Genomic DNA, 24,597 nt, shown 5'->3' on the forward strand with positions numbered 1-24,597 from the left:
ACTCCAGCCCGAGACCCTGTCTTGAAGGAATGAGACAGTGATAAAGCAGGAGACATTGATATCCTCCTCTGGCCTCATCACATGGACGGGTGAACCTCGCACACACACATGCACATATCCCACATATGAACACACAATGCACACGCAGAAGTGAAAATTAAGGTCTCTATAGTTTTCAGGGCAAGCCTTGGTAGTGGCTTGTATAGCTGTCACTGTGCTGGAGAGAGGCTGGCGCGCTTGCTGCTGATGCAATCCGCTCTGAGGATTGCCACAGTGCACGACGTTGAGCAAGCAAAGGCTGTGGAGGAGAGTCTGGACAGTGGCCTCCCCCAGGTAGAAATGGCCTTGTCATAGAGGGCCAGACAGATGCGAGAAGGGTCAGTCCTGACTGGGAAATGAGCGTGAGGTTGCCTAATACGCCCGGAATGTGTCCTCAGGTAGGAGCATTTGGACTTGCAAAAGACAACTGAAGACAGATTATGACATTGGCCTTGCTCCAAATTCAAAGCTGTAGATCACTGGAGTAGAAGATTAACATGTCCCTATAACTACGTACTAGCCACTGTCAGTTGATTCCCATCCTGCTGCTGCTGCTGGGGACCGGAGGTTTGCTTGCTGGGATAGACAGCAGAGGGCAAAGACACAGGCCAGACACAGATTCAGGTCTTGGCAGGCTGGCCAAGCTGTCCAGGCTTCCAGACTGCTAGTGCCATAGCAATTAGGACCTCAGCTTCCTCTGTCTCCAGTTCCAAGCCCAACCTTGAAGAGACAAAGGTAAGCCCTAATGGGCATTTCCCAGAATATCAGCTCCCTTGGCAGGCATGATGCCCAGTGCCCCTAAGTAGAGTTAATGGGAAGTTAATAATGAAGCTATGTCTGATCACTCACCTAACAGGTCCTTTATAAAACCTGGGTAGACTCGACCTTTCGCAGCACTTTTCTTAGAAACGCTCTTTCCAATTAAATAAGATTCAGGGGAAAACAAAACAAAACAAAACAACCTCTCTGTAGAGCCAAGACTGGTCCTTTGGCCAAAGCTCAGGAAGAACTTGTGCCCCATAGCAGGCTTGGATCCATGATGGACGGCTCTGGTGGGAGAGGGCTCCCACTTACAGCAAACAGCATCTTTGCAGCCTGGTAGAAGCATTCCAGAGCTTGGGTCCAGGATGCAGGGAGGAATCCTGTCAGCTATAGAAAGTTCAGCGAGTCCTGAGAAGTAACAGACCATATGGAAAGGGGAAAGTGGATCCAATGACACTTTAATAGTGTTCATATGGTCTACTGATGGGGCATTTAGTGCTGACCTGTGCTTGACCGTTGGCTTAAAGCAAATTCTGTGAGATGGGCTAAGACTGAACTGCGCACTTCAAAGGGGGAGCTTTCACGGTGCATGAAGTCTTTCTCTTTCCAAAGGATGCTGACTGCTCAGTTGCTGTGGCACCCGGCATGGGTTAGACCCACACATAGCCCGTCTGGGAAGGCATTGCTGTCATGAGGTCTCTGGACTGCCTCCAGCAGGCTTGGTCACCCAGCCACGTCTACAAAGGGGTGACTATGTGTCTGCTAGAGCCTCACTTGGGCTGAGAGACAAGGTGGTATCCCTGAAAACAAGTTTCCTGTCCAGCTGGGGTTCCCAGGGACCATAGAGAGAGGCTTTGGTTATCTGTGGGTTTGTACCTGTTTACTGTCTGTCTTTGGCACATTGTTAGCAAGCTCTTTGAACCTGGCACATGCTCATGCCAAGGGAGAGTTAATAATTAACCAGAAGGTGAGAGAGAGAGAGAGAGAGAGAGAGAGAGAGAGAGAGAGAGAGAGAGAAGCCAGGCCAGTAGCTCATATATGACCATCCACCAACACACACCCCAACACACACCCCGAGTCACCTTCCCCCACATCGGCTTTTTTGCAGTCATCTTACATGGAGGCAAGTCAGGAAGGTTAGGGCTCAGGTGAGGTTGCCCCCTGAGATCAATTTGGTTTTTAAAGGGCCTAGCGGAGCCACCCAGGTTCTAGCACAGGGCCCCACCCCTTTGCAGGTATGTACCTGGGGCAAATACCTCTGTCCTCAGAGCCTCTCCAACTTTCCACCAGGAAAGTTGCAGCTTTTCTGCAGCTTCTCCGTTTTCAGGGCTCACCTGGGGTAGATTGCAGTGTACACTGAGCAACCTGTTCAGTCCCTTCCTGAGATGACTTACAAGAAAGCACATGTGGCCACAAAGGGGTACAAACCAGAAAATACTGCTGCTCGCACACCTTTCTCTGGGACACATGGCCAGACACATACACGCATACATGTATGGCTATGCTGGCCACTTTGGGATTCATTGCTTCCTCCTTTTGGTCAACAGGAAGAAAATATAAAGGTGACTATAGACTAGAGCCCACGGAAGGCAGACAGCAGGGTTCATTTGCAGGGTTGCTGGGAAAGTCTTTGCGTGCTCTGCATTCTCCTACCTGCTCCATTCTTAGGACAAGCAGGTTGGCCACAAGCTATCCCTTTGAGAAGCCCAGCTTGGTCATTCCTCAACTTGGTTGTTGAGTCCCTACACCTGCCCCGAAGACTCTTCACCTGTGGTCACAGGTTAACCCGTTGTCACGTGCCCTATGGCCCATCTGGTGGCCTGCTGCCTCATGGTCAGCCTTACAGCCCCGTTTTCTGAATGGAGAGTCAATGCCAAGATTAAGAGGTGGTTTTCCCTTTTTTTTTTTTTTTTTTTTTTTTTGAGTTGGAGAATTATGCTTTGTGAACATTGGGAAGGATGGTTACGGTATCAAAAGAAGGGGGCTAAAGACAGATACCTGAGATCTTGTCACACTCTTGAACATACTCTGCACATGCACGGTTGGAGGGTCAACATGGTACCTGATTCTTTAACAAGGAGGTTGTGTGCTGAATGAGAGGATAGAGTAGGTAATGTATTGGCACCTTTGTATTCACTACTGTGCAGCAACCAAAATCAAAATTGGTTAGACAGTTACTGGGGAACTGTCCCTTCCAATCTGCTACACCCTCCCTACCTGTTAGGTCGTGCAGGCAATTCAACTGGCCTGCCCTTAGGGGCCTGACATAGGTCCTAGGACATGACCTGGCTCAAGTGCTTCAGATAAAAGGGGTCTGCCACTCCCACCTGCTAACTCTGTTCTCTTGCACTTTTTCAGCTTGTTTCTCTCCTGGAGGGGTCCCACCATGTCTCTTTCCACCTCCACCCAATAAACTCTTTCCTATCAGATGTGTTGTGTATGTGTCATCATCTTTAAATAAATACTAACACTACCCTCACAGATGGTCTCTGTGAAAGTGGCATGCACGTGGAGGCAAGGGTAGCCACATCATTTACACTTGTCTTTAACACCACTTCACAAAACCTCTAGTAGGACTTGTCACATGTCCTTGAAGAGAGTGGACATGGGTGACCCTTCAAAATCTTCACCCTCTCTCCCAGTCATGTAGCTGGAGGTGGTGGCATACCCCGGTGCCTTTAGTGAGGCAGAGGTAAACACAGACTTGGACATAAACGATGGATGAACAGACAGATAAACACCTCTCCTTATAAGCTTTTTTTATTAAAATACTGTCATACCTGGTGGAATGCAGCAGCAATCCTGGTACAGGGTGGCGTAACAAAACAGCCATGTTTACACTTTAAATATTCATGATAACTTAAACACACAGACACACGTCATGGTCTTTGGCAGAAAATGTTCACAGCACAAAAAATACTTTAAAAGAAATACCAAATATTAATCCAAAATATATTAAGTTGTTTTTTTTTTCCTTTCACAATATTTTTTTTTGCCTTTTCCCCCTCTTTTTTAAACCTTTATCTTTGTAAACAATGCACATGAACCAGATGCATTTTTCAGCTTTACACAGGGGAAGGGGAATTAAAAAAAAATATGCAATTGCCCAGCAAATGCAAATGTTTAAAAAGGAAACTCAGAGAACCATGGGAATGAAACAACAAAGAGAACTTCAAAACAGTGAAAGAAAAACAAACAAAACAACTGAAGGAGAAAACACAAAAGAGCCGAAACCCACCCATCAGCTTTTTGAGCTGACTGGGGGTTGCTTTAAGACCAGAAGTCAAAGTTACTGCTGCTGGCAGGCTGCCATGCGATGGACTTCACCCAGTTCCAAGTGGCTGGCCCTGCTTCCGGGCTGGGGCACCAAAGCTTGAGGAGCCAGCCTCGTGGGTGCCATTTGGTGATGGGGGCACCATAGTGAGGAAATTCTCTGAATCAAGTCTTTCAAGCTCACTGATTGGTTTTCAACAGCATAGCTCCCTCTTCCCAGTCCCTGCGGGTGGGAACTAACACATTTCTGAGAACAAACTTCGTGTCCAGTTTCTTCCAAGAGAACCTGGTTGCTGGGCATGACAGATGTCCGTTCGTGGTGGCTCATCATATCTGGCTCAGTTTATAGCCAAACCGACAGGACGCCCCAGGGACAGGAGCTGTAGAGTCATTCAAAAAGGCTGGTGACAAGAGTCCCATGGGCGTTGAACACAGAGATTCAAAATGGCGGAAAGGCAACCAGTATCAAAATCCACGGCCAAGAACTGGAGGCAGAGGACGCCTGGCCGACCTGTCAGATGTTTCAGGAACCGTGGCAGCAGGGGCAGGCAGCACAGCCCTGGCAGGAGAGTCTGAACCAGCATGCGTAGTCAGCCTTTTGTTCCCAAGGAAAGAGAGCTATATACAAGACACACTGTTCTGCAGGCCCCTCAAACGGCCTCTAACCTACTCCAAGCGAGGGATTCAAGTCTCACTGATCTAAAGGAGGCAGTGAGGAACTGAAGAGCAGACGGGGTTGGCTGGGGCCATGCTTAGCCACAGAACACCATGGCAGGCCTGATTATCCCAGCAGACCAGCAGTTGGTACCCAGCCATCCTTTGGGAATCAGAATCCGCTCTCCTTTCCCTTCGTGCCTGAATACAAACTGGCAGGATGGAGGGGGCTCAGCGCTCAGCTCCTTTCTGCTCCAGCAACAGACCTCAGGCAGCAGGGGAAGTCTGGCTCTACCTTCCTCATGGGCACGGGAGGAATATGGGCCAAGAAGCAGTCTTCCGGGGGTGCAGACTTTTCTAGCTCCCCTGTTGCGCTCCTCTGAGCTTCACGCACCACAACATCAATGGCTGGAGGTGCAACGTTTGAAAATGACCGCAGGAATGCCAGGGAGAGGCCAGGTTTCAGGGTCCCCGAGGCGCTTCCTCCTTCCTTCAGATCAGTATTTCCACCATGTCTGACAGATCCTGGACTCTGGTTGAAGTTACAGAGTCTGGAGAAACACAAGACAAGTCTTTGCTGTGAGTTTTATCCACATGTTCTTTTCGGCTCCTAACACATTTCAAAGACAGGAGCTTTCTGAATTCATCAGATTCCCTCCCCTAAGCCGGTTCCTGTTCACTTCCTCAACTAAGCACAATGCCATGCTCCTTTCCCTCAGCTGGGGCCCAGACCGCCGAGGAAGTCAGTATGCCTGTGTTTAGAGTCTGAACTGGCTAGAGTGATCAGTGGAGGGGTGCCCCAGGGTTAGAAGCTGGCTGTAGCATTCTTGTCATGCCTGTGGTTTTCTGAGATCATGGGGCACACACAGGCAGCTATGCAAGGGTGAATGTGAAATCAGAGTAGAAAAAGACTTCCTCTAAAGTTTCTCCTTTCTGGGCTCTTCCAAATAGCTTCCCAACCCAAGATCACCATCAGGGTCACTTACTGAGCACCCAAGTATCTTAGGTATTTGTTTGGTCTGGCAGGAGGCTATGTGAGGAAAACTCCGGGGGAGGCACAGTGCTTCCTGGTGGCTTGCCTGCTTTCTGAATTACCGGTCTCTCTCCCATCGAGACAGACCTACGCCTCCAGCAACCCTCAGTTCACACTGTGGAGTTTCCCATGGTGGAGGAGTTTGGGGGAAATGGACTTCCCCTCCTCCCCCGTCTAACACACAGGCCAGGGAAAGTGGGGTGCTTACCCAGAGAGGCTGTCCTCTGGCTACTGCTGCACCCGAGGAGGCTGTCAGGTTCTGAGGCCAGGCAGGCAGAGGTGCTGTCTGCGGGGCCGTCAGTCTGGGTACTCCCATCTCTGCTCCCATGCTTGGTGTGGGCAGGGAGAGGGGCTGTGGCCAGGGGCTCCTCTGCTGGTACATGGTCTGTAGGAATGAAAGGGCACTGATGAATATGGACCGATGTAGGAGATGAGGTCCCGATAAAAGGCATCCCAGGCACACTCAAGTGAACTGGGTAGCTCCTAATTTGCAAGATGTCTAGTCAAATAAAAGGCCCCTCTTTTGAAGTGGGAACAAGCGGAGTCAGGTTAGGTTGGGTCAGTGTTTTGTCCCCCTTCTTTGTAGATGAATCTAGGATTTCTTAGGATTCGCTCAGGCTCAGGCACCACAGCACCTTGCCCCAGATCTATCTGTAAGCACCTGGGGTGGGGGGGGGGGGAGGGAGGGAGGGTCCAGCATGCACTTTGTACTAGCAGGAACCTCTGTGGGCTTCAGGGTTGTGGGAGCCAAAGGCTAAGCCAGGTCCCCTAGCAGACAGGTCAGGAAGCCCTGGTTTCAGTGGTCCTGTGTGTATCCTGAGAGTCCAGTACTGTGTATTCAAAAGTTCCTACTCCTCTCCACCCCACCGCAAAAGCCTCCTCGTACCGACAGTCTCCTCTCCACCCCACCGCAAGCCTCCTCGTACCGACAGTCAGCCTGGCAGGTGTATCAGTTTGCCGCTCACTGGATGATAGCCCTTGCCAGCCCTGAGTCCCCACTGCAGCCGCGAAGATGGATGGCACGGATTTGGCGGGCCGTAGGGTGCCCTGGGTGGCTTTGCCAGGGTCTCTCCTGGAGCGCTGCTGAAGGACCTTGATCACCGCATCCTTCTCTAGGATCTGCGCGTGGAGCACCTTCAACCTGTAGGGGAGGAGGCCACACTGTCAGACCCACAGACTCAGCTCCTTCATTTTCCCCACCTCACAGAAGCCAGGAGAAACCAACACAACCATCCCTCTCTGAGGCAGGGAGGACCCTTTCGAGGGACAGTCCTGATGCTCTGTAACTGATGTCCTCTGAGCCCACTCAGGTCCTAGTGCCAGTAGCAGGCTTGAAGACCCCTTACAGAGAAGGAACAGTGGCTGGAGCTTGGATGGTAATTCCCACCTCCAGCCTATGCACACTAGGGACTCACTAGGGAAACAACTGTTTATAATTTCTGGAATGCCAAACATACTGAGCGGTTGTGGGTGGGGTTCTGTTTACCAGAGATGAGGGGACTGGACAGAGACTGGATACCATCATCTCATCCCCCAACCCCGGCTGCCCCTGCCTGACCCCATAATACCTGCTCTCCATCTCCTGGTGCCTGTGGTTGCCCGCCAGCAGGCCCTCATTGAAGCTGCTGCTGGGCGAAGACTGGGGCGAGTGCCTGATGAGGGTGGTGTCCCGCTGGGCGGCCGCAGTGGCAGCTGCATCCATGGCAAACTGCCTCATGGCCCGTTCCTCCAGGTATTTTTGCTCCCACTTGGTCATGTCGGCCTCCAGAGCCAGGATCTGCTCTTCCTTCTCCCGCAGTTGTTCTGACAGTCGCAGGGCACTGAGCTCAGTGGACCCACCGTTGCTGCCACCACCAGCAGGGAGGGTGCCGGCCTGTCTCTGGAGAGCAAAGAATATCATGGTCAAGGGTAAAGGCTGGGCTGTGGGGGACACATGACTGAAAAGTAGTTCTCTGAAGTGGGAATGCTAATGCTAATCACATCGGGGCGACTAAGACAGAGCTCTGTCTGGTTTGAAAATACAAGAGATGTTTATGTCCAAGCACAGACTCCGGGCTTAGACACATTCCTTCTTATCCTGGTAAGATAGAGGAGAGTGGTCCACTCTTGCAAGAACATCATTACTGACTACTATCTGCTACCAAATTTCTGTTACTGCCAAGGTAGGGCTCCCAGCAGACCTTTTCCTGTACAAGGTGACTGAGAGGGACAAAGTGGCAATCATCTTTCCAGGCGGACAGAGACTAGAGATCGGGGATCCCCTGGACTCTGCCCAGCTCTGCCAGCCACCTGGCAGGTCTTCCGGCTCACCTGCTGCGCACGCAGGGCTTTGAGTTCCTGCTCCAGGCGCGTGCGCAGGCGCAGCTCCAGCTGCTCCCGCTTTTCACAGGCGGCCTGCAGCTGCCCCAGTGCCTGCTGCAGCCGCTCCACTTTCTCCACGTAGGCCTGCTTCTTGCGCAGCTCCTCTTCAGCCCGGGCAGCGCGGCTCTGGGCATTGCCCAAAGCCTGCTCCAGCAGCTCCGCGCGCCGCCGCTGGTCCTCGATGGCACCACGCAGCAGCGCCATCTCCCGCTCCCGCTTCTCCTGCTCTTGCTGCTGCTCGTAGCCTGTTGGGGAGACATTATGGGAGAGCGGTCAGCGACGACGGCCAGCCACCCCTTACCCACTACTGGGCTCCGTGCTGACAACTGCTCTATCCTCTGGAAATTCCTGGGCGTTATGTGTTGTATTTCGGCGAGATGCAGGTTAAAAGGAAACGTCAGAGCCTTAACTTTGTGACCCGTGCTGCTAACAACTAAGCTAAATTGGCCTCGCAGCTGGACAGTGCTCAAACTGTGGAACGTATCTTCAACAGTGGGATCTGACTACAGCAGACTGTTCTACATTACCCAAAATAGTAACTAGCAAGTAACACTTGGCTACCAAGCTCTTGGAAAAGACCGGGCAATTCAATACCACTTTAATTTGACTGTTCATACTCAGCTGGCTTACCAATTGGTGAGTGGGGTGGAGGGAAGAAGCCAGGTTTGGACTCAGGAACACTATCCTTTCTCAGGTGGGTTCACAGAGCCCTACAGCCTAGTGTCTGAGTAACACCCAGGCCTCACTCCAGAGCTAGCAGTACTAGGAATAGAGACCTCTATCTCAGTCCACAACTGACACCTATCAAAAAGGGGCAGGGCTAGGAGGCAGGCCTCACAGTGAGCACCTGAAGGCCCCAAACAGACAATACAGGCAGAGCTGAAGGCTGCTATGACTTTCAAAAGGGGGAGGAGCTTGTGCTTGGGGGCGGGGAGGAGGAGGATCCTGTACCCTCTACAAAAAAGGGTCAAGCTCAGCCCTTTAGAATGCCGGTCACAGGAAAAAAAGAACTGGGCCTGGGGATCCAGGTTTTTGCATGCACAACCTTTAAGACACCTTGGGGAGTGGGGGGGGGGAGGGGGCGCTGAGCCTGCTTAGCAGGCTCCCACATTCAGGTTCCAGCCTCCCTTTGTGTTCACCCTCTCTCCTTCCAAAGCCGGGCTGGGCGCCGCCGCGGCCGAAGGGCGCCACTGTCAGGCACACACGGGAGGGAACGGAGGGGGACGGGCCGGGAGCGGAACAGCCCAGCGGCTCTGGAATGCCAGGCATCCAGGTCACCCGCGGCTGCGAGATTAATGGCTCCAGCAAGAAGCCAAGAACAGCCTGGCGCTAGCTCGCTCCCCGGGGAGCGGAAACGCCTCCCGGCTGCTTCTGCCCCCCCTCCCCCTCTGCAGGCTTCCAGAAACCCTCCTAAGACTTCCTTTCTTTGCCAGAGCCCGGGCCCAAAAGCCACCCTTCCCACCAGACCACCCCCAAATCTATCTTCCCCTAGCAGTAGGTCTTCTGCAGACTCCCAAGGGCAACTCCTGGGGGACACACCTCCTTCCCTTCACCTCTGTTCCAGAGACCTTTAACCACTGTCACTTCATTTTGAAAGGTAGTAGTGGATAGTCCAAGTCTTGCCCAATCTGAACCCATTTTCTGCCAAAGGCTTATTGGTAAGCACTCCGAGCATTCTAGTTCTAAGTCCTTGAAGGAAGAAGGGTGCACTGCCAGCCAGAAGCCATCTTCCCCTTAACAAAACACTCTCACACATTTCCTTCCTAAAAGCCTTCTTACTTACAAGTCTGCCATTCCCCCTCAGTTTTTGATACTTTCTCCCCTGGAGCCATGCTTCTGCTGTTCCCACGGATTTTCCCCAGGCCACCAGGGGCTTCCTAATCACCAATCTAAGGGATCATGAACACCTTTTCCCTTGAATCTGTGGGAACCCGGGTGCTCCTGCCCTAAGCTTATCTCACCTCCCTGCCATTTTCTGTGTGAATTCCCACCCTCTGCCCAACACTGGCCAGGTGCTTAGCTCAGTTCCACTAAGGAAGGAGCAAATGGATCTGTCTATAGAGCCTCCAGGATCCCTGGACCTCCCTGTTTAAAGAGAAAATTTCTGAATGCCTCCTCTAGACTGTTGACTAACCCCATCTGTGACTATCCCAGGATCCTCCACCAGCTTCTTGTATTCCCAGCCTTCCTGCTGCCTGGAATTCCTAGGAAACGCTGAAGATCCCCCGCTGGCCTCCATTTAACTATTGCCAGAGCTGTCATGGCTTCCCTGTAGGACAGACTAGTGCTGCGCTGAGAGTCAATGCTGCTCAGCCAATCACTGTCTCTTAGTCCCTATAAAAATCAACCCTCCCCACAGCAGCCATTCAGTGAACCTGTCCCTGAAGTACTACTCTGTAAGAAAGCGAGATAAACCTCCAGGGGAGTGGAGTGTGCGTGTGTTACAGTGGTTTTACTGCCAGTACACTCAGCCAGGTTTCTGAGCAGGTCCCCTACTCACTCTGAGCAAGCAGCTTGGCCACCATGTCCTGACTGCCCGCCTGGGCTTCCTGTGTCTTGCTTGCCAGGTGGCGGTTTGCAGATTCCAATCTCTCTGTTTCAAATAAGGAGAAAAGATATTTCAGTATCAAGGGATGCTGCCAACCTGGGGTTCACCCTGGGGTCCTAACTGGAAGCCTGCACCCCCCATGCTGGGGATGGGCTTAGAGGGAAGTTCCGGCTCAGACCAGGGCCCAACGATGGGGATTAATTAGTGAGGGCCTATTCAGCACAGATCAGAGATTCTGAACCCCCCCCTACACCCTCTAAAACAGAGCCCCCAAAGTCCCGCAGGTGCCCTCAACTCCCCGACCCACGCGCCTGTTTCTCACCTCGAAGATCACGGTTGAAGTCCTGCAACCGCCTCATCTCACTGTCCATCTTGTTCCTCATAGTCTTCTCCAGGGCCTCACGCTTGGAAGAGGTCCTCATCAGGCTCTCGTGGGCCTCAGAGAGACGCTGAATTTCATTTTCCAGCTGTAGAAGACAGACAACAAAGTGAATGACAGAAAGAGTCCCTGTCATGCAGGGAGAGAGGCCTGCAACCTCGTAGGTGGGCCAGACTGCCACGCCGGCTGTTCCCGAGGAAGGGCTGGCTGCTGCCTGGAACCTGGGCTAGATGTTCTTCAAGGGGCCTGCCCACAGCCTGCCCATGCCCACTGTTTACAAGCAGCACTTCATGTCTGCCTGGCATCGTCTGGCAAAGGACCAGGGATGCACATAGGTGGTTCAGCCTATCGGGAACATTGCACATAAACAGTACTGGAAGGCCTGAGGGTATTGCTAAAGCGGAACCTTAGTACACAACTGGCCAGGCTTCACGGAGGAAGGGAGGGGGGTGGCGCCGGACCCCAGCCTGAGCTGCCTCCGCCCAGACCATGTGGCTGCCCCTCCCACTTGGAAGCCACAGGTCTTACACGTGCTCCTAGCTGGCTCGCTTTGCCAACACGTTGCCTTTTTCTTTTCGCTAAGAGGAGGGGCTTTCTCTTTGGCCAGGGCTGGCCTGGAACAGACTGGCTGTTGTGTGGGTGCACAAAGGGTTCTCTGTGGGAGGTGTCCAAAGTCGGCGGCGGGGGGTTGTGTGTGCAGGGCGAGGGTACAAGTGTGCAGGGAGCTAGTGAATGAGTTCTTTCTAACCACCACTGGCCAGCAACTGCTCAACACACCAGGGCAAGCCTCTCGGCTGTTCCTCAGCTGTCTGGAGTCAGCCTGGGGTGTGTGTGTGGTGGGGGCAGGGGGGACAGATAGGCAGCCTGATAGGCTTTCCTGCTCCCCGACCTCCCTCTGCACTGGCCACCCCCCAGGAGTGCCCTGGGAGCCCCCACCTTTTCTATGCGGCTGGCCTTCTCGGCAGTGCTCTCCAGCTCTCTCTGCAGCCTCTCGTTGTCCCGCTGCAGCCTGGCGTTCTCCCTCAGTACACTCTCCACCTGAGCCAGGTGGGCGCTGCCCGAGGTGGCCTGGGCACTTGGTGGTCCCTCCACTGCGGGTGGGCTGAAGGAGCTTGGGGGACCATGGCCTAGAGCAGCTGGATGGAGGGGTGCGGAGTGCTCCTGGGGCTGCTGCAGGTACTGGTATTGCTGCTGCTGAAGGAACACCGGCGGTACCTGGGCCTGCAGGATCCTGGAAAAGAAGAGGCGGAAGCTCAGAGACTGACTCTCTCTCACACACACATACACAGAGGCTATTATTGTCAATGACTGCGCCCCTCCCTCCCCACACACCCCCAATGTTAGGCAGCCATCAGTGGGGAGGGCTTATGTCACAAGGTATCTGCTTGAGACAGAGAGCAGGACAAGTGTGAGATGCCACTGCACTATATCCAGGTGTTTGTTCTGTTCACAGCTGCCCCACAGTTACCAAGGCCTCACGGATCAGCCCAAGTAACCCTGGGCCTTCCTAAGGAAGTACCGCTTAAATAAGCCTGAGTTCAGCCTGAGAAACGGGGGTGCAGAGTTCAGCCCCAGCTGCTGGGCCTTCACCCAATCAGTGCCTTGGCTGCCCAGTGTCATCTTTGCTAAATCAAAAGGGTCTCTGGTCACGAAAGTGAGGTCTGACAGAATGGCAGGCAGATGACAGACACACCTATGACTGTGTAGCACCTGTCTCCACTGGCAGGCACCTCAGTTTATAAAAAACAAGAGGCCACCTCTGGATTAGCTCAGTAGCGGCGCTCAAGACCGTGTTCTACTGGCCTCTGGCATAGATGTAACGCATCCTTGGGCTCTATGTCAAGAGAGCAGAGTGAGGCATGATGGGTAGTCAGAGGGCCCTTGTGATTCCAAGTGTCACAACTGTCCTCTCCTCTGTACTAAGAATTTCCTAAATCCTAGAGAAGAGTCTACCACACTCCTTCCCCCATCCCCAGTGTTCAAGATCACCCCTCCGACCTGTGGCTTTTGAACCCTTGACTCAGTCCCGAACAACTCTTCCTCATCTAGTCAGCTGAGGAAAGGCCCCCATTGTGTTTTTCTACCATTAGCTCCAGGGAGAGCAGGGCAGAGGGCTGCCGCTGGACTGACTAAACTCTCCCTTGCTGTTAAGTATGGTCACACTCAGGGTGGCTTTAGAATAGTGTAGTTTTCCCTCCACCTCCTACCCGCACCGGCCAGACAGACAGGATTGACATTCTTTGAGAATGATTTAGCCCCAAGTAAGAATGGCTACTCCTTTCCTTTCAAGCTTGCTTTCCCTGCTCCTGGTTCTTCCATTTCCCACTCCCCTCCTCCCCATCTTTTTGTTCTCCTGCAAACAGTCCACTTCCTTGCCTGGATATTATCTTTTCCTGGCAGGGTTCAACAGGGCTGGTCCAAAAGAAGAAACTCTTCCGGACCAGCCCTGAGAAGGGAGATAAGATGGATGTCTTGGGGTGTGCAGGCTAGAGTAAACCCACGAGGCTCCATCCCCTGGTCCCTCCAGACCAGGGACACCACTCTTGTCCAGAGTAAAGAAAAACCAATTGGTGGGAAATCGAATGACAAAGATTCAGCAAGCATGAAGTGAGCCAGACTTTGACCTTCGACCCATAGAGTTTGCAAATTCTTGGGTCCTCCAGGTGGGGGCTCCAAGAAGCCTGTTTCCCTGGGAAAGGTTCAGGGCTCAATCACGATGACTAAGGCAGCCCCCTCATTTCTAGGAACCTTGCAACCATCTAGCTTCCTGATTGCACTCACTGGGTTCCGTGTGTCCACCCTAGCTCTCATAACCCATTCTCTAAGGCTGGTTATTGTGCTGTACCTCCCTTTTAAAGAGTCCATCACATCACCCACCCCTGCAACACATCCACACTAAGACTTCATACTCAGGCAAGCCAAGTCACTGCCCTGGTCCAACAAGAAAAAAAAAAAAAGGCTCATCTAGGCCTAGAATCCCCTCAAGATGAAAGTACAAGGGAAAACATAACAAGTAATTAACTGGTAGACAAGGCAACAGTGACAGGTTAAGTGGATTAAGTGACCACCTAGTTCTTCCAGCCTCATTAGCAACACTTCCAAATGACAACAACAATGTCCACTTTTCTTAAAAAGCCTTCAGGAAGTCCCACCTTTGGCCTACTTGACTTGGGAGCCATTTGGGAAGGATTCCTATTGTCTTTCCTTAGTTCTTTCTAAAAACAAAACAAAACAATAAAAACCTCTCACCCTTAAACCCTGTTCACATCCCCTGGGAGCCCTACTTACTTGAATGCTATAGACAATGCCAGCTATATTTTGAGTTAAAGCAATGATGTCAGTTTCTTTTTTGTTTTAGACAGTCTTGCTACGTAGCCCTGGCTGGCGGTCAACTTGTGATTCCCTGCTAAAGTGTTAGGATTACGGTTATGTGCTACCACGACTGAGTCAGCTAAGTCCCCCCTATCCTCCAGGCCCTAGCTCTCTCTTTTCAAGACAGGAGGAGAACAGATCTAGATCAGACAGCCCCAGGAGCTGGTGGGGAAGCAGTGGGGTTGCCACTGTGCAAGTTGGGAGACTCCTGGGAGACTGAATCAGAAGAGATCCAGGGAGGGGTTGTTAGTTACCTGACTTCCGCATGCTGGAAGTGTGGGCTGCTTCGGGGACGGTATCTTGGGTCAGTGATGGCAGAGGTCTCATGAGCCATTACGGCGTGTGGGTACTGAGGTGGGGGCCCACGGGGCTCAGGACCCTCAGCTGGGGGTCCTCGGGGCTGGAGACCCTGCTGGCTTCGGGCCAGCTGAGGGAAGCTGTGGGAAGAGCTCATGTGGCTGGGCACTCGAGCACCATTTCTTTCCAGGGACAACTGCAGAAGCCGTTCACTCAGGGAGCGGACGTGGCCGTGCCTCAGCTCCCGCAGAGCCTCATCCTGTCGCCTGCTGCCTCCTGACGCCCCTCTAGGATCTCGGGACCCGGCCTGCTGCGCTGCATAGTACTGTGAATGGGCTTTGGCCTCCTCATAGGTGGGTAGCTCTTCTCCCTTGCTGGGCTGTGGGCACAGCCGGTACAGCCTGTTCTCTGCTGGGTGGGTCTCTCCGCCCTGATGCTCCTGGCCCTGGGGCTCCTGCCTGGTGGCCTGCTGTAGCACCTGACTGTCCTCAGGTGCTCCGATCTCCGGAGAGGCCTGGGGGCTCCCTGTGCCCCCAGCTCCAGCCCCACCCCGCAGGGCCTGCTGCTGGATGGCCAGCAATGTGCGAGTCTCTGTCAGGTTGCCGTAGCGCAGCTGCTCCTGGATGAGGCGGTGCAGGACTGTCCCTGAGGAGTCTTCCAGTGTCCTCATGCTTCTCTGGCTTGCACACACCTGCCTAGACAATGGCCAGCAGGCACCTGGTCCCAGAGCACCTAAGACACAGAAAGAACAGCAATCAATGGAAGCACATAGGAGGAAGGCGGCACTTGCCAAAACACTACGGTTGAAAGAGGAGGTCGGATAGGCAGGTGATTTTCCACAGGCCCCCATGCAAGTGTCAATGTGGCCTTCTATTAATTGTTTGGTTACCGAGCCTCTGATCCTCAGTTTGTCCACTTACATGTATATATACATACACACACACACATACATATACACACAGTGTGCCTCTAGGGGTTGAAACTATAAATCCTTGGCAAATGCTTATCATCACAATGACAATATATGGAGACTTAAGTGATCCTACAGAAATACAACAGGAAGAAACCAAGAAGGTTTTTCTAATAGGGATCACCGTCCCCTGTAGTCAGCCACACAAGCGACTCTTAAGACAGGCCTCCATTGAATTCAACGACTCAGCAGAATAGGGCGCAGTTCTCTGCCCAGCAGGTGGTAAAGAAGGAATGCAGCCCAGTAGAAATAAGCCCTCCGCAAATGACCTCCACTGACTCTTCAGGATAAGGATGCTTGAGCCACAGGTAGTAAGTACAACACCCCACCCCCACCCACTTCTCTTCCTGGAACCTGACCCTGAGCTCAGCTTCTTCAAAGGCTGCCAATAAAATAAACCCGAGTCTCCTTGTCATGGATGACCCTAGTAGTCATTCGGCAAGGCGAGCAGGCAGGAGAAGCTGCGTGTGAATTGGCAAAGCGCAGCTGGAAAGGTAACAACAGGACAATGTTTTTGTGAGGAGGCAGAGAGGTGCTTGCAGCAATCGGAACCAGCGACACACCCTCGATTAGAAAAGCTCTTAACCCTGGACCCTAGGTACACAGGGGACGGTCCCTCTGCATCTCTGTTGACATTAGTAAGCACCACCTGAGCCAACTGATGGGGAAACGAAGTGAGGGGAAAGACGGGGAACGGGGAGGGTGGGGAAACGTGGCCCCCTTCTGTGCCACGATGCTAGCTAGCCCCGGTGTCCTGCCTCAGTTTGGGAAAGCTATGTTGGCAGAGCTGGGGGTAAGGGAATGAACCCTGAGGACATGCAATGCACCCATGCTTCCTGGGACCTAAGCCTCCCCCTACTGCACTCTACAATGTGTAAGACTCGAGGAGTCTGTTCGCAACACGCAGCTTTTTAAACACGGCATTTCCCAAATTAATCACTGTCTCCGCTACGGAGGATCCGGGAGCGGCTAGAAGGAATGCAGAGCCTTCCCGACAGATTCCAGGCGCGCCAACTGCTAGCCAGGCTCCCAGAGCACGGAACATTTCCAAGGCCTTTCATCGCACAAGTCCCAATCTAATCCCCTAGATGCACCATCTTCCAAACACCTACGGTCGAGCCGTTACTAAAAAGCCAGCTTCCTCACCCGGGCGTTGCACCTGGGCTGCTCTGGCGCGCTGCACTCTGAAAACCGCCTTTCTAAGCAAACACGAGTTCTCTGGCCTTGGCCTGGGCTCTCCCTAGCGAAAGGAACCAATTCCAAGGCAGCCAGGCCGGGGTTCCGCGACGCCCACCCCGACCGAGCAGGACCAGTAGCACCGGTGGCTGCCCGAGTGCCCTGGGCCAGCAGGGCCCGCAACCGCGAGGTCTTTAAGCAACGCGGGTCCGCCTCTCTCCCTAGCCCTCTTTGTTTTCCAAATACTCCAGCGCTGACGTCACCGGACTGGACAGCAGGCTGCATTCTTTCTAAGTGAGAGCCAGTTCGTGGCTCCGGAGAGGATTTTCCAAGGAAGACAAAGAGGAATTCTGGAGCTTGCTGAGGGTAAAAGCCACCTGTATGCCCAATCTAGACAAAGGCAGCTACCGGGACCCTGCATTCACCAAGACCTTGCCCACAGCCGCTTTCCATTGGCCCCAGACGCGATACCCACACTCGCCAGCACCGATCCTCTCTCTCCCTCCTTCAGCCCCAGTAGGTCGGAGAGTCGTGTCCTCACGCCCCTCTCCTCCCCCAAAGCGCGAGCAGCCCGGGCTAGATAAGACGCCCAAGATCGGTCCTCGAAAAGGTGCACCGTCTCCCCCCTTCCCCGCTCCCGGGGAAGGCTTGTTCACCCCAGTTCCTATTTCTAGAAAAGGCCGGGGCTAAATCGCGATGTCGGGGTGTCGCTGGGAAGCGTCCCCCCGCGGGCCTCGCGCGCTTGCCGGGAGCGCCGGGGCACGTTTCTTACCGCTGCGGCCCGCGGCTGCCGGCGCGCGCAGACCCGGTTCGGCTTAGGCACGGTCTGCAACGGAGGTGCGCACTGGTCGGTGGCGCCGGCGCTCTGCCCGCTCGCGCCCCAGTGCGCAGCTCCTGGGTCAGCCCGCGCTGGAGGCGGCTGCTATGCCAGGAATGTGAGAGTTTCAGGTTCCCCCTCGGGATCAAAGCGAACCACAAATAACCTCTCAGCGCGCCGCCCTCCTCCTCCCTCCGCCTCCTCCCCGCTCCCCGGCCCGGCCCCCGCCTTCCTCTCGGGAGGCGGCGCTGCGGCTGGCCTCTGGCCTGGCCTCAGCCTTGTCCCCTTGCCACCCTGGGCTCTGACGACCGTACCGCATTCCCTGCCCCGTGTCTTGCCATCCTAGCTGTTTGGGGTGGGGGCTGGGGGGTGTCTTAACCAACTCGGCTCAAGGATCTCCCCACCGCTGTCCCCGTCCGGTTCTCACCCGTCATCCCTACGTCCACCGAGGGATATGCCTCTCACGCCCCTCTGGTGGCTGCGGGAGGGGTCTCTGCCGTTAAGGAGATGGCGGGAGGGCAGCAAGGCAGTCCACACACGCCCAGCTTTGACCGTGCTGCAGGAGAACAGATTCCTGGCCGGCAGCTGCGCGGCCTCTTTCTCAACTCCTACTATTTCACCCCCCAGCGGCAAACTTTGAATTGCACTTTTATTGTTTACAAACACCTTCGCCAGCTCTTTCAGATCCTGCCTCTGTAGGAAGTGTGAATCTGGGCTGAAAATCTGGTGGATTTGACCCACTACCCAAATGAACCACCCTCCACTAGGCATCGGGTCCAACTCCTCCCCGGCTCCGCTCCGCTTTAAGCCAAGCACACAGCGGCGGGTCACCTCTTGCTGTTTACTGGGCCATCTGATTCCAGTCACCCTCCGATGGTGTTCTTCTTTCATCATCTCTGTAGCAAGTAGGAAACCGAGGCTCAGAGAGTTTAAGCAACTTACCTAGGGTCACACAGAAAGAAGCTGATGAAGCCTGGTCTCTTTTCTTCGTCACCGGAATCCAGGTTCCCTAACCGGACAGGGCAGGCCCAGAGAGTCTCTGCTTCCTCCTACCTGTCCCCAATTCCAGTATCTTTTCCAGCTCTCCTACACGCGGCCAGCCTTCTTTCCTGTCCTTTTCTCTGGCTCCTGCTGTTCTACCTCGGCGTGGAATCTTCTCCTCTGTATGTCTCTTGGATCCTCCTTCTACCTCCCGGCCCCCCAAACTCCACAAGCAAGGCCGCTTTGACTCCCCTTTTCCTCCCTCCTCGGGTAAGGGTTCCAGGTCGCATTCGTTCCTCAGAGCCATCCACCTAGAATCAGGGCTGATTTCCGCTGTTGGATGGGCTGGTCCTCCCCTGCTTCCCTCAGCACAACGCTCTCAGTTCCCAAGTTTGCAGGAGGGGACCAGAGACAAGAAACCTTTCCAGCTCAATAGCCAGGGACATGGCCAGTTCTTCATCAAGCTCCGCTTTGAAAGTGTGGAGTCCTAAATGGCCAACAGCCCTCCCTGCCTTTTCTGAGGATGTGTATGTGTTTTACTTGAAATCTAAACATTGCGTTTCAGAATCGGATTGTGTCCGAGGCCAAAGAGACAAATGACAAACGTGCCAAGCTAAAGGCCACCTTACCAAGAGAAGCTGTGGCCCGCACACCATTGACGCCCCCTGCCCCCAGCTGCTGTAGGTGGGAGCCTTATGACAAAGACGATAGGAGAGGTTCCCAGGTGCCCTCACTTCATGGACAGCATTCTTGGAAACCCTTGGTGAGAGGCACCCATGAGAGTAGGTGCGGGCACACGTGCTGGGTTACAAAACCAGGGGAAAGGCCCTATGGCGCAGTCCTGTGGTTCACTGGTGCTTGAAGGGGCGCCGGACAAGACGTTTGACAAACAAGCATTCCTGGCATAGTTGGGGAAAGGGGCCAGGCTAAGGCAGCTAGAGTCCAGAGGTACATTTTGGGAGTGGGCAAGCCTGCTTCAGACCAAGACAAGTCCCACGTCAGTTTCCATAGGTAGCCCAGAGGGACAGAGTGGGGAGAGGGATTCCCAAGTGGAATTTATACACATTTTTTCTCTTCTTTGCAAGAAGGACAGAGGGTGGGGCCTCTCAGGCACAGCCAGGCCTGGGGCCTCAGTGGAATCTGCCTGAGCTGGTAGCCACACCTGGCTCTGCAGGGTGCTGGAGTGAGAGAAGGGGGCTTCATCTCAGAGCATTTTCAGAGGTGGGCACTGGGCTAGCCAGCCCTCTTGCATATCAGTCTTTGCTGAGAACAGGGCCAAAGAGACTCAAGTAGGGAGCCGGCGGCTTCCCAACTCACCTTTGTCTCTCTCTCCCTTACCCCCTCCACCCCCTGAAGGTAATGATTCTTCCCTGATGACTCTGTGACTTGGCTGGGTTTGGAACCTTGCCCAGGAAATCTGCAAAGCTGACCCAGTTCTCAGAGAAAGCCATTGCTCTGGAGAGCCCAGCTCACAGGTGTGGGGCTGCCAAAGAGGTGTGTTCTGGGTTCAGCAAATTGTTCAGATACTCACACCCTCCTCCCTCCTCATCTGGATCAGGTAGCCGCATCTCCCAGCCCCCTGCTGCAATATGAGGGCAGATCCTCAGTGGAGCCCCCTGCCCGGAGCAACTAAGAAGAGAATGTCTTCCTTACTTCCCAAATGCTCGATTGATGGAGGAGGGACTCTTGGCTCCGGTGGCGACATCAAAGGAAAACGGCTAGTTGTGAAATTCCCCTTCCCAGCTTCCCTTGACACTCTACTAGACAGGTTATGGGAACAGGAAAAACAAATCAACAGCAGAGTTGTTGTTAATGCCAGGGAGATGAAAATACCGACCTTTTCTGTTCTCTGCTCACCCTCATGTCTTTCCACCCCTCCTGCTACCACTGCTTGCCGATTTTATTCCCCAAGCTCAGCCTTTCAGCCCTGTCCCCTCCTCCTCCTTTTGTTCCCAGGCCTCAGACCAACAGTCTCAGGTTTGCTTGGAAGGGGCTGTGTCCTCCGCGTTAAACTCTCAAAAGATGGAGCATTTGTGAACTAAGGCTCCTTGTCTGGGAAAGGTACTGAGGGGCTTTCCTGAAATCGAAGGAGCCAGACTTTCCAGGCTGCGTGAACTCCTTGAGTCTCTGGCCATCCTCCGTGGGTCTTCCATACAGTGATGGCACAGCGGTAGGTCATCCGTGAAAATGGTAAGAAGGGGGAAGCTTTGCCACCGCTCTGTTACCTTCCCCTTCTCTGGGGGTCCACGAGTGCCCAGACCATCCATGAGCCTGGTTCTTCGTGGAAGACATGTCTAATGGATGCTGACACCCAGGAAGAAACGGCAGTTTCTTCTCTAGATAGCTGTCACGGAGGAAGGGGAAGGGAGCCCAGAGCTGCCACCTTCAGGCCAACGCACTAAGGCAGGTTAATTGAGCACCCGACACCTCCCTTTTCTGTGAAACTAAGAATGGTTAAGTACTCATTTAGTGGAGGAGCCATTGATGCCTGGAGGGCCGGCCCTCTAGTTTTGACAAGAGGCGGCATCCAATATGGGGAGGTCCTGGGTTTTCAGCCTTTATAGAAACGGGTCTCCCTTTCCCTTTCCTGGTGCGTGGTGGTGGTGGGGGGCAGTCAATGTGGTGGAAGACTGCCCCCTAGTGTTAGGCATCTCCACTGTTGGGGTATGTGCTCCAAGGGTGGATCTTGAGCTGGGGTAGGGTATTGGGGATAGGGTAGCATTTGGGACGAGGTTTCCTTCAGGGATAGATATCTCTCAGAGTAAAACAAAAACAAAAACAACCAACCAAACAAAAAAACAGTCTCACCATGTTGCTCCAGCTGGTCTAAGCGGGCTTCAAACTCACAGAGATCTACTGACTTCTGCCTCGGGGAGCTGAGTACTGGGATTAACTGGTATGCCACCATTCCCAGCATCCAGACCTTTGAATAAGCACCCTAATAGCTTATGTTGTGTTTTTGACTTTTCCTCCCATCTCAGCCTCTCTTGGGCTTTCACATGGTCTTCAGAGGAACACAGCCTTTAAGACAAGGAGCTCTGATGATTAGGAAATACCCAGCCACAGCTACCTGTTCACCCTTCCAGGTATCTGTTCCGGTCACACATTTCACATAGGTGACCAGGCACTCACTGAGAGACCCTGTAGGAGCTAAAGGAGTTTCCAACTGTGATGATTTGAATGTGAATGGACCCCATGGGCTCACGTGTTTAAAAACTTGGTCCACAGTCTGGTAGTGCTGTTTGGATGGGTTTAGGAGGTGTGGCCTTAGTGGAGGAAGTATGGGCAGGTTTTGAGGTTTCAAAGCTTTGCCTCTTCACAGTCAATCCTGCTCCATCGTGATGGCGCACTCCCTGGAGACTGTAGGCAGTGGTTCCAGCCAACAGTAGGAGATTTCCGCCTCCATCTTTATTTCAGGGTTTCCCTTAATTTACTTCTCTTTGCCCTGTGTTTCTCGAACTCTTTGCGTTCCTTCTAGGTTTGCTGTCTTGTAGGATCCTTAACAATGGGATCCTACAAATTTAAAACAAATTTTAAAGGAGCTGTTCTTGACTCAGAGCACATTTTTTTTTAATCACTTGGCTGCTATTCCTAAAGATTGGGATTCTATTTCCAGCACCCACGAGGCACATCATAACCGTGTGTAACTCTAATTCAAGGAGACCCGACGCCCTCTTCTGGCCTCTCCAGGGACCAGGCTCATAAGTAGACTTACACACAGGCAAAGCAACTGCCTTAGGGTTTCTATTGCTGTGAAGAGACACCGTCACAGTGGCGACTCTTATAAAGGCAAACATTTAACTGGGGCTGACTTACAGGTTCAGGGGTTTAGTCTGTTGTCATCATGGTGGGAAGCATGGAGGCATGCAAACAGACATGATTCGGGAGAAGGACCTGAGAGTTCTACATCTGGATCCGCAAGCAGCAGGAGAGAGCCACAGGGCCTGGCTTGGGCATATGAAACCCCAAAGCCCCTGGGTGGTGGTAGCAGCAGACTTGGGGGGCAGAGGCAAGTGGATCTTCGTGAGTTCAAGGCCAGTGTGGTTTACAAAGAGAATCCTAGGACAGCCAGGGCTGTTACACAAAGAAAGCTTGTCTCGAAAAACCAAAAAACCAAATTAAAACAACAACAATAAAATAGAACCGAAGGCCCACCCCCAGCAACACACTTCCCCCAACCAGGGCGTACCTTCTAATGCCACTCCCTAAGTATTCACATGTGAGTCTATGGGGGCCATTTTTGCTCAAACCACGGCAGCCGTATGTATAACATACACAAGTAAGTGCATTTCTCTTTATGTATGTGTGTGTGCCATGTGCCCTGCTTTCGAAGTCAGCATTGGATCCCCTGGAGCTGGAGTTTCAGGCCAGTTGTGAGCTGTTTCATGATGTGTGCTGGGAATCAAATTCAGGCCCTCTCCAAGTTCAGCAAGTTCTCTGAACGGCAGAATCTCCTCTTCTGGGTCTTCATTCTATTCTCATGCAGTCGTCACACCCAAGGCTTCGCTGGGTATTGCAGTCTAGGTTGGAAAGCATCTTCCCTCTGTATTTAGAAAGAGCACTTTACTGTCATTTTTCTTCCATTGCTGCACTGAGAAAAAACCGTGATGCTGGACGCAGATCCCTGCATGTTAAATGACCTATCTTTCCCTGGAAGCTTTTGGGATTTCTCTGCATGTCTAGTGTCCTGGAATACGTCTGGAATGTCTTCCTGTCTATTTTTTGTTCTAGTCCTTAATTTGCCTCTTTCATAGGGCACTTCAAGTCTCTAAGAAATTTGGGATTGTCTCATAGAGGTTTCTTCTCCTCCCCCTTTTCCTCCTTCTTCTTCCTCTTTACCGCCTTCATCTCTTTCTTTCCTTTTTTTGAGGCAGGGTCTCACTCTCTGGCTCTTAGCTGGCTTGAAACTTGAAATGTAGAGCAGGCTGGCTTTGAACTCAGAGATCCTCCTGCCTCTGCCTCCCCTAGTGATAGTATTATAGTCACAAGCCACCACATAGGGTTGGTTGTGTTGCTTTCTTTTTCCTTCCGGGAGTTCAGTAATTTGGACGTCAAAACTTCCAAAAGTGACTGTCCACTTTTGACTTTTTTTTTTTTTTCCTATCCTGGTATCTTTCTTTTTTTAGAAGTTTTTTTTTTCTTCTTCTTCTTCTTCCCTTTCACTTCAACCTTTCTATATTTTGCTAGTACCTTACATTTTTAGGAATATTTCTTTTTCTAACGTCTTCTTGTTTCATAACTTGTCTTTTTTAGTCCTCTGGGAGGAAACCATCTTGTAGAAATCCTCCGTTTTTCCTGGCCTCCACAGTGTCTGTGTCTCCTTGGAGTTCACTGTTTGTTTGGCTTTCTATTTTTCATGGTTACAGTTTCCCTCAAATAACTTTGATTCCTGGCTGTCTGATCCTCTTTAAGAGGAAGGCATTTAGGGGCTGGGAGATGGCTTAGTAGGTAAAGTCTTGCCACAAAAGCATTATTACTTAAGTTCAGATCCCCCAGCACCCATGTAAAAGCCTGGCAGGGTAACTGGGATGAGGGGTGGGCGGAAAACAAATGTATCTTAGGGGCTTGTCAGTCACATGCACACACACACACACACACACACACACACACACGAGCGCGGACATGAACACATGCACGCATGTACACACACACAAAAGCATGATGGGTTTAGCAGTGATGGAAGCCTTATGTCCAGGCAGTGAGTCTTGTAGAAAAAGCACAGAATGAGGCTGTGGTTTTGCTTGGTGACTCAACCAATAGAACACACAGGTCATTTCTCCTGAGTGCTTGGTGAAGGCAGTAAGCTTCAAATCTTTCTTGTGGAAACTGAGCTGACAGGTGTGGGGACTGGGCTCATGCATGTGGGAGCAGGCTGGGAGAAAGCTGAAGGGGAGTGATGCCAGGCAACCCTCACCACCCCAGTCTCTCCAGATTG

At 52.7% G+C, this 24,597-nt stretch overlaps 1 protein-coding gene across 3 annotated transcripts; it reads right to left on the minus strand.

Annotated features, from left to right (window-relative positions):
• Window positions 1-3,545: 3,545 nt before the first annotated feature.
• Window positions 3,546-18,260, minus strand: Amotl2 (angiomotin like 2). 3 transcript variants are annotated; one of them, XM_021653249.2, is made up of 10 exons: window positions 18,109-18,260; window positions 14,676-15,450; window positions 11,986-12,280; window positions 10,993-11,137; window positions 10,623-10,715; window positions 8,072-8,367; window positions 7,330-7,640; window positions 6,688-6,902; window positions 5,970-6,146; window positions 3,546-5,279 (listed from the first exon to the last, which is right to left on the minus strand). In XM_021653249.2, the coding sequence occupies exons 1-10, from the start codon at window positions 18,113-18,115 to the stop codon at window positions 5,221-5,223; spliced, it is 2,373 nt and encodes a 790-aa protein (XP_021508924.2). In that variant the 5' UTR covers window positions 18,116-18,260; the 3' UTR covers window positions 3,546-5,220. The 3 variants fall into 3 exon arrangements, with proteins under 3 accessions (XP_021508924.2, XP_021508925.2, XP_060241401.1); XM_021653250.2 differs by lacking the exon at window positions 18,109-18,260 and adding an exon at window positions 17,637-17,831; XM_060385418.1 differs by lacking the exon at window positions 18,109-18,260 and adding an exon at window positions 16,835-17,006.
• Window positions 18,261-24,597: the final 6,337 nt, after the last annotated feature.

Source organism: Meriones unguiculatus, chromosome 6, assembly GCF_030254825.1.
Source record: "Meriones unguiculatus strain TT.TT164.6M chromosome 6, Bangor_MerUng_6.1, whole genome shotgun sequence".
Taxonomy (NCBI): domain Eukaryota; kingdom Metazoa; phylum Chordata; class Mammalia; order Rodentia; family Muridae; genus Meriones; species Meriones unguiculatus.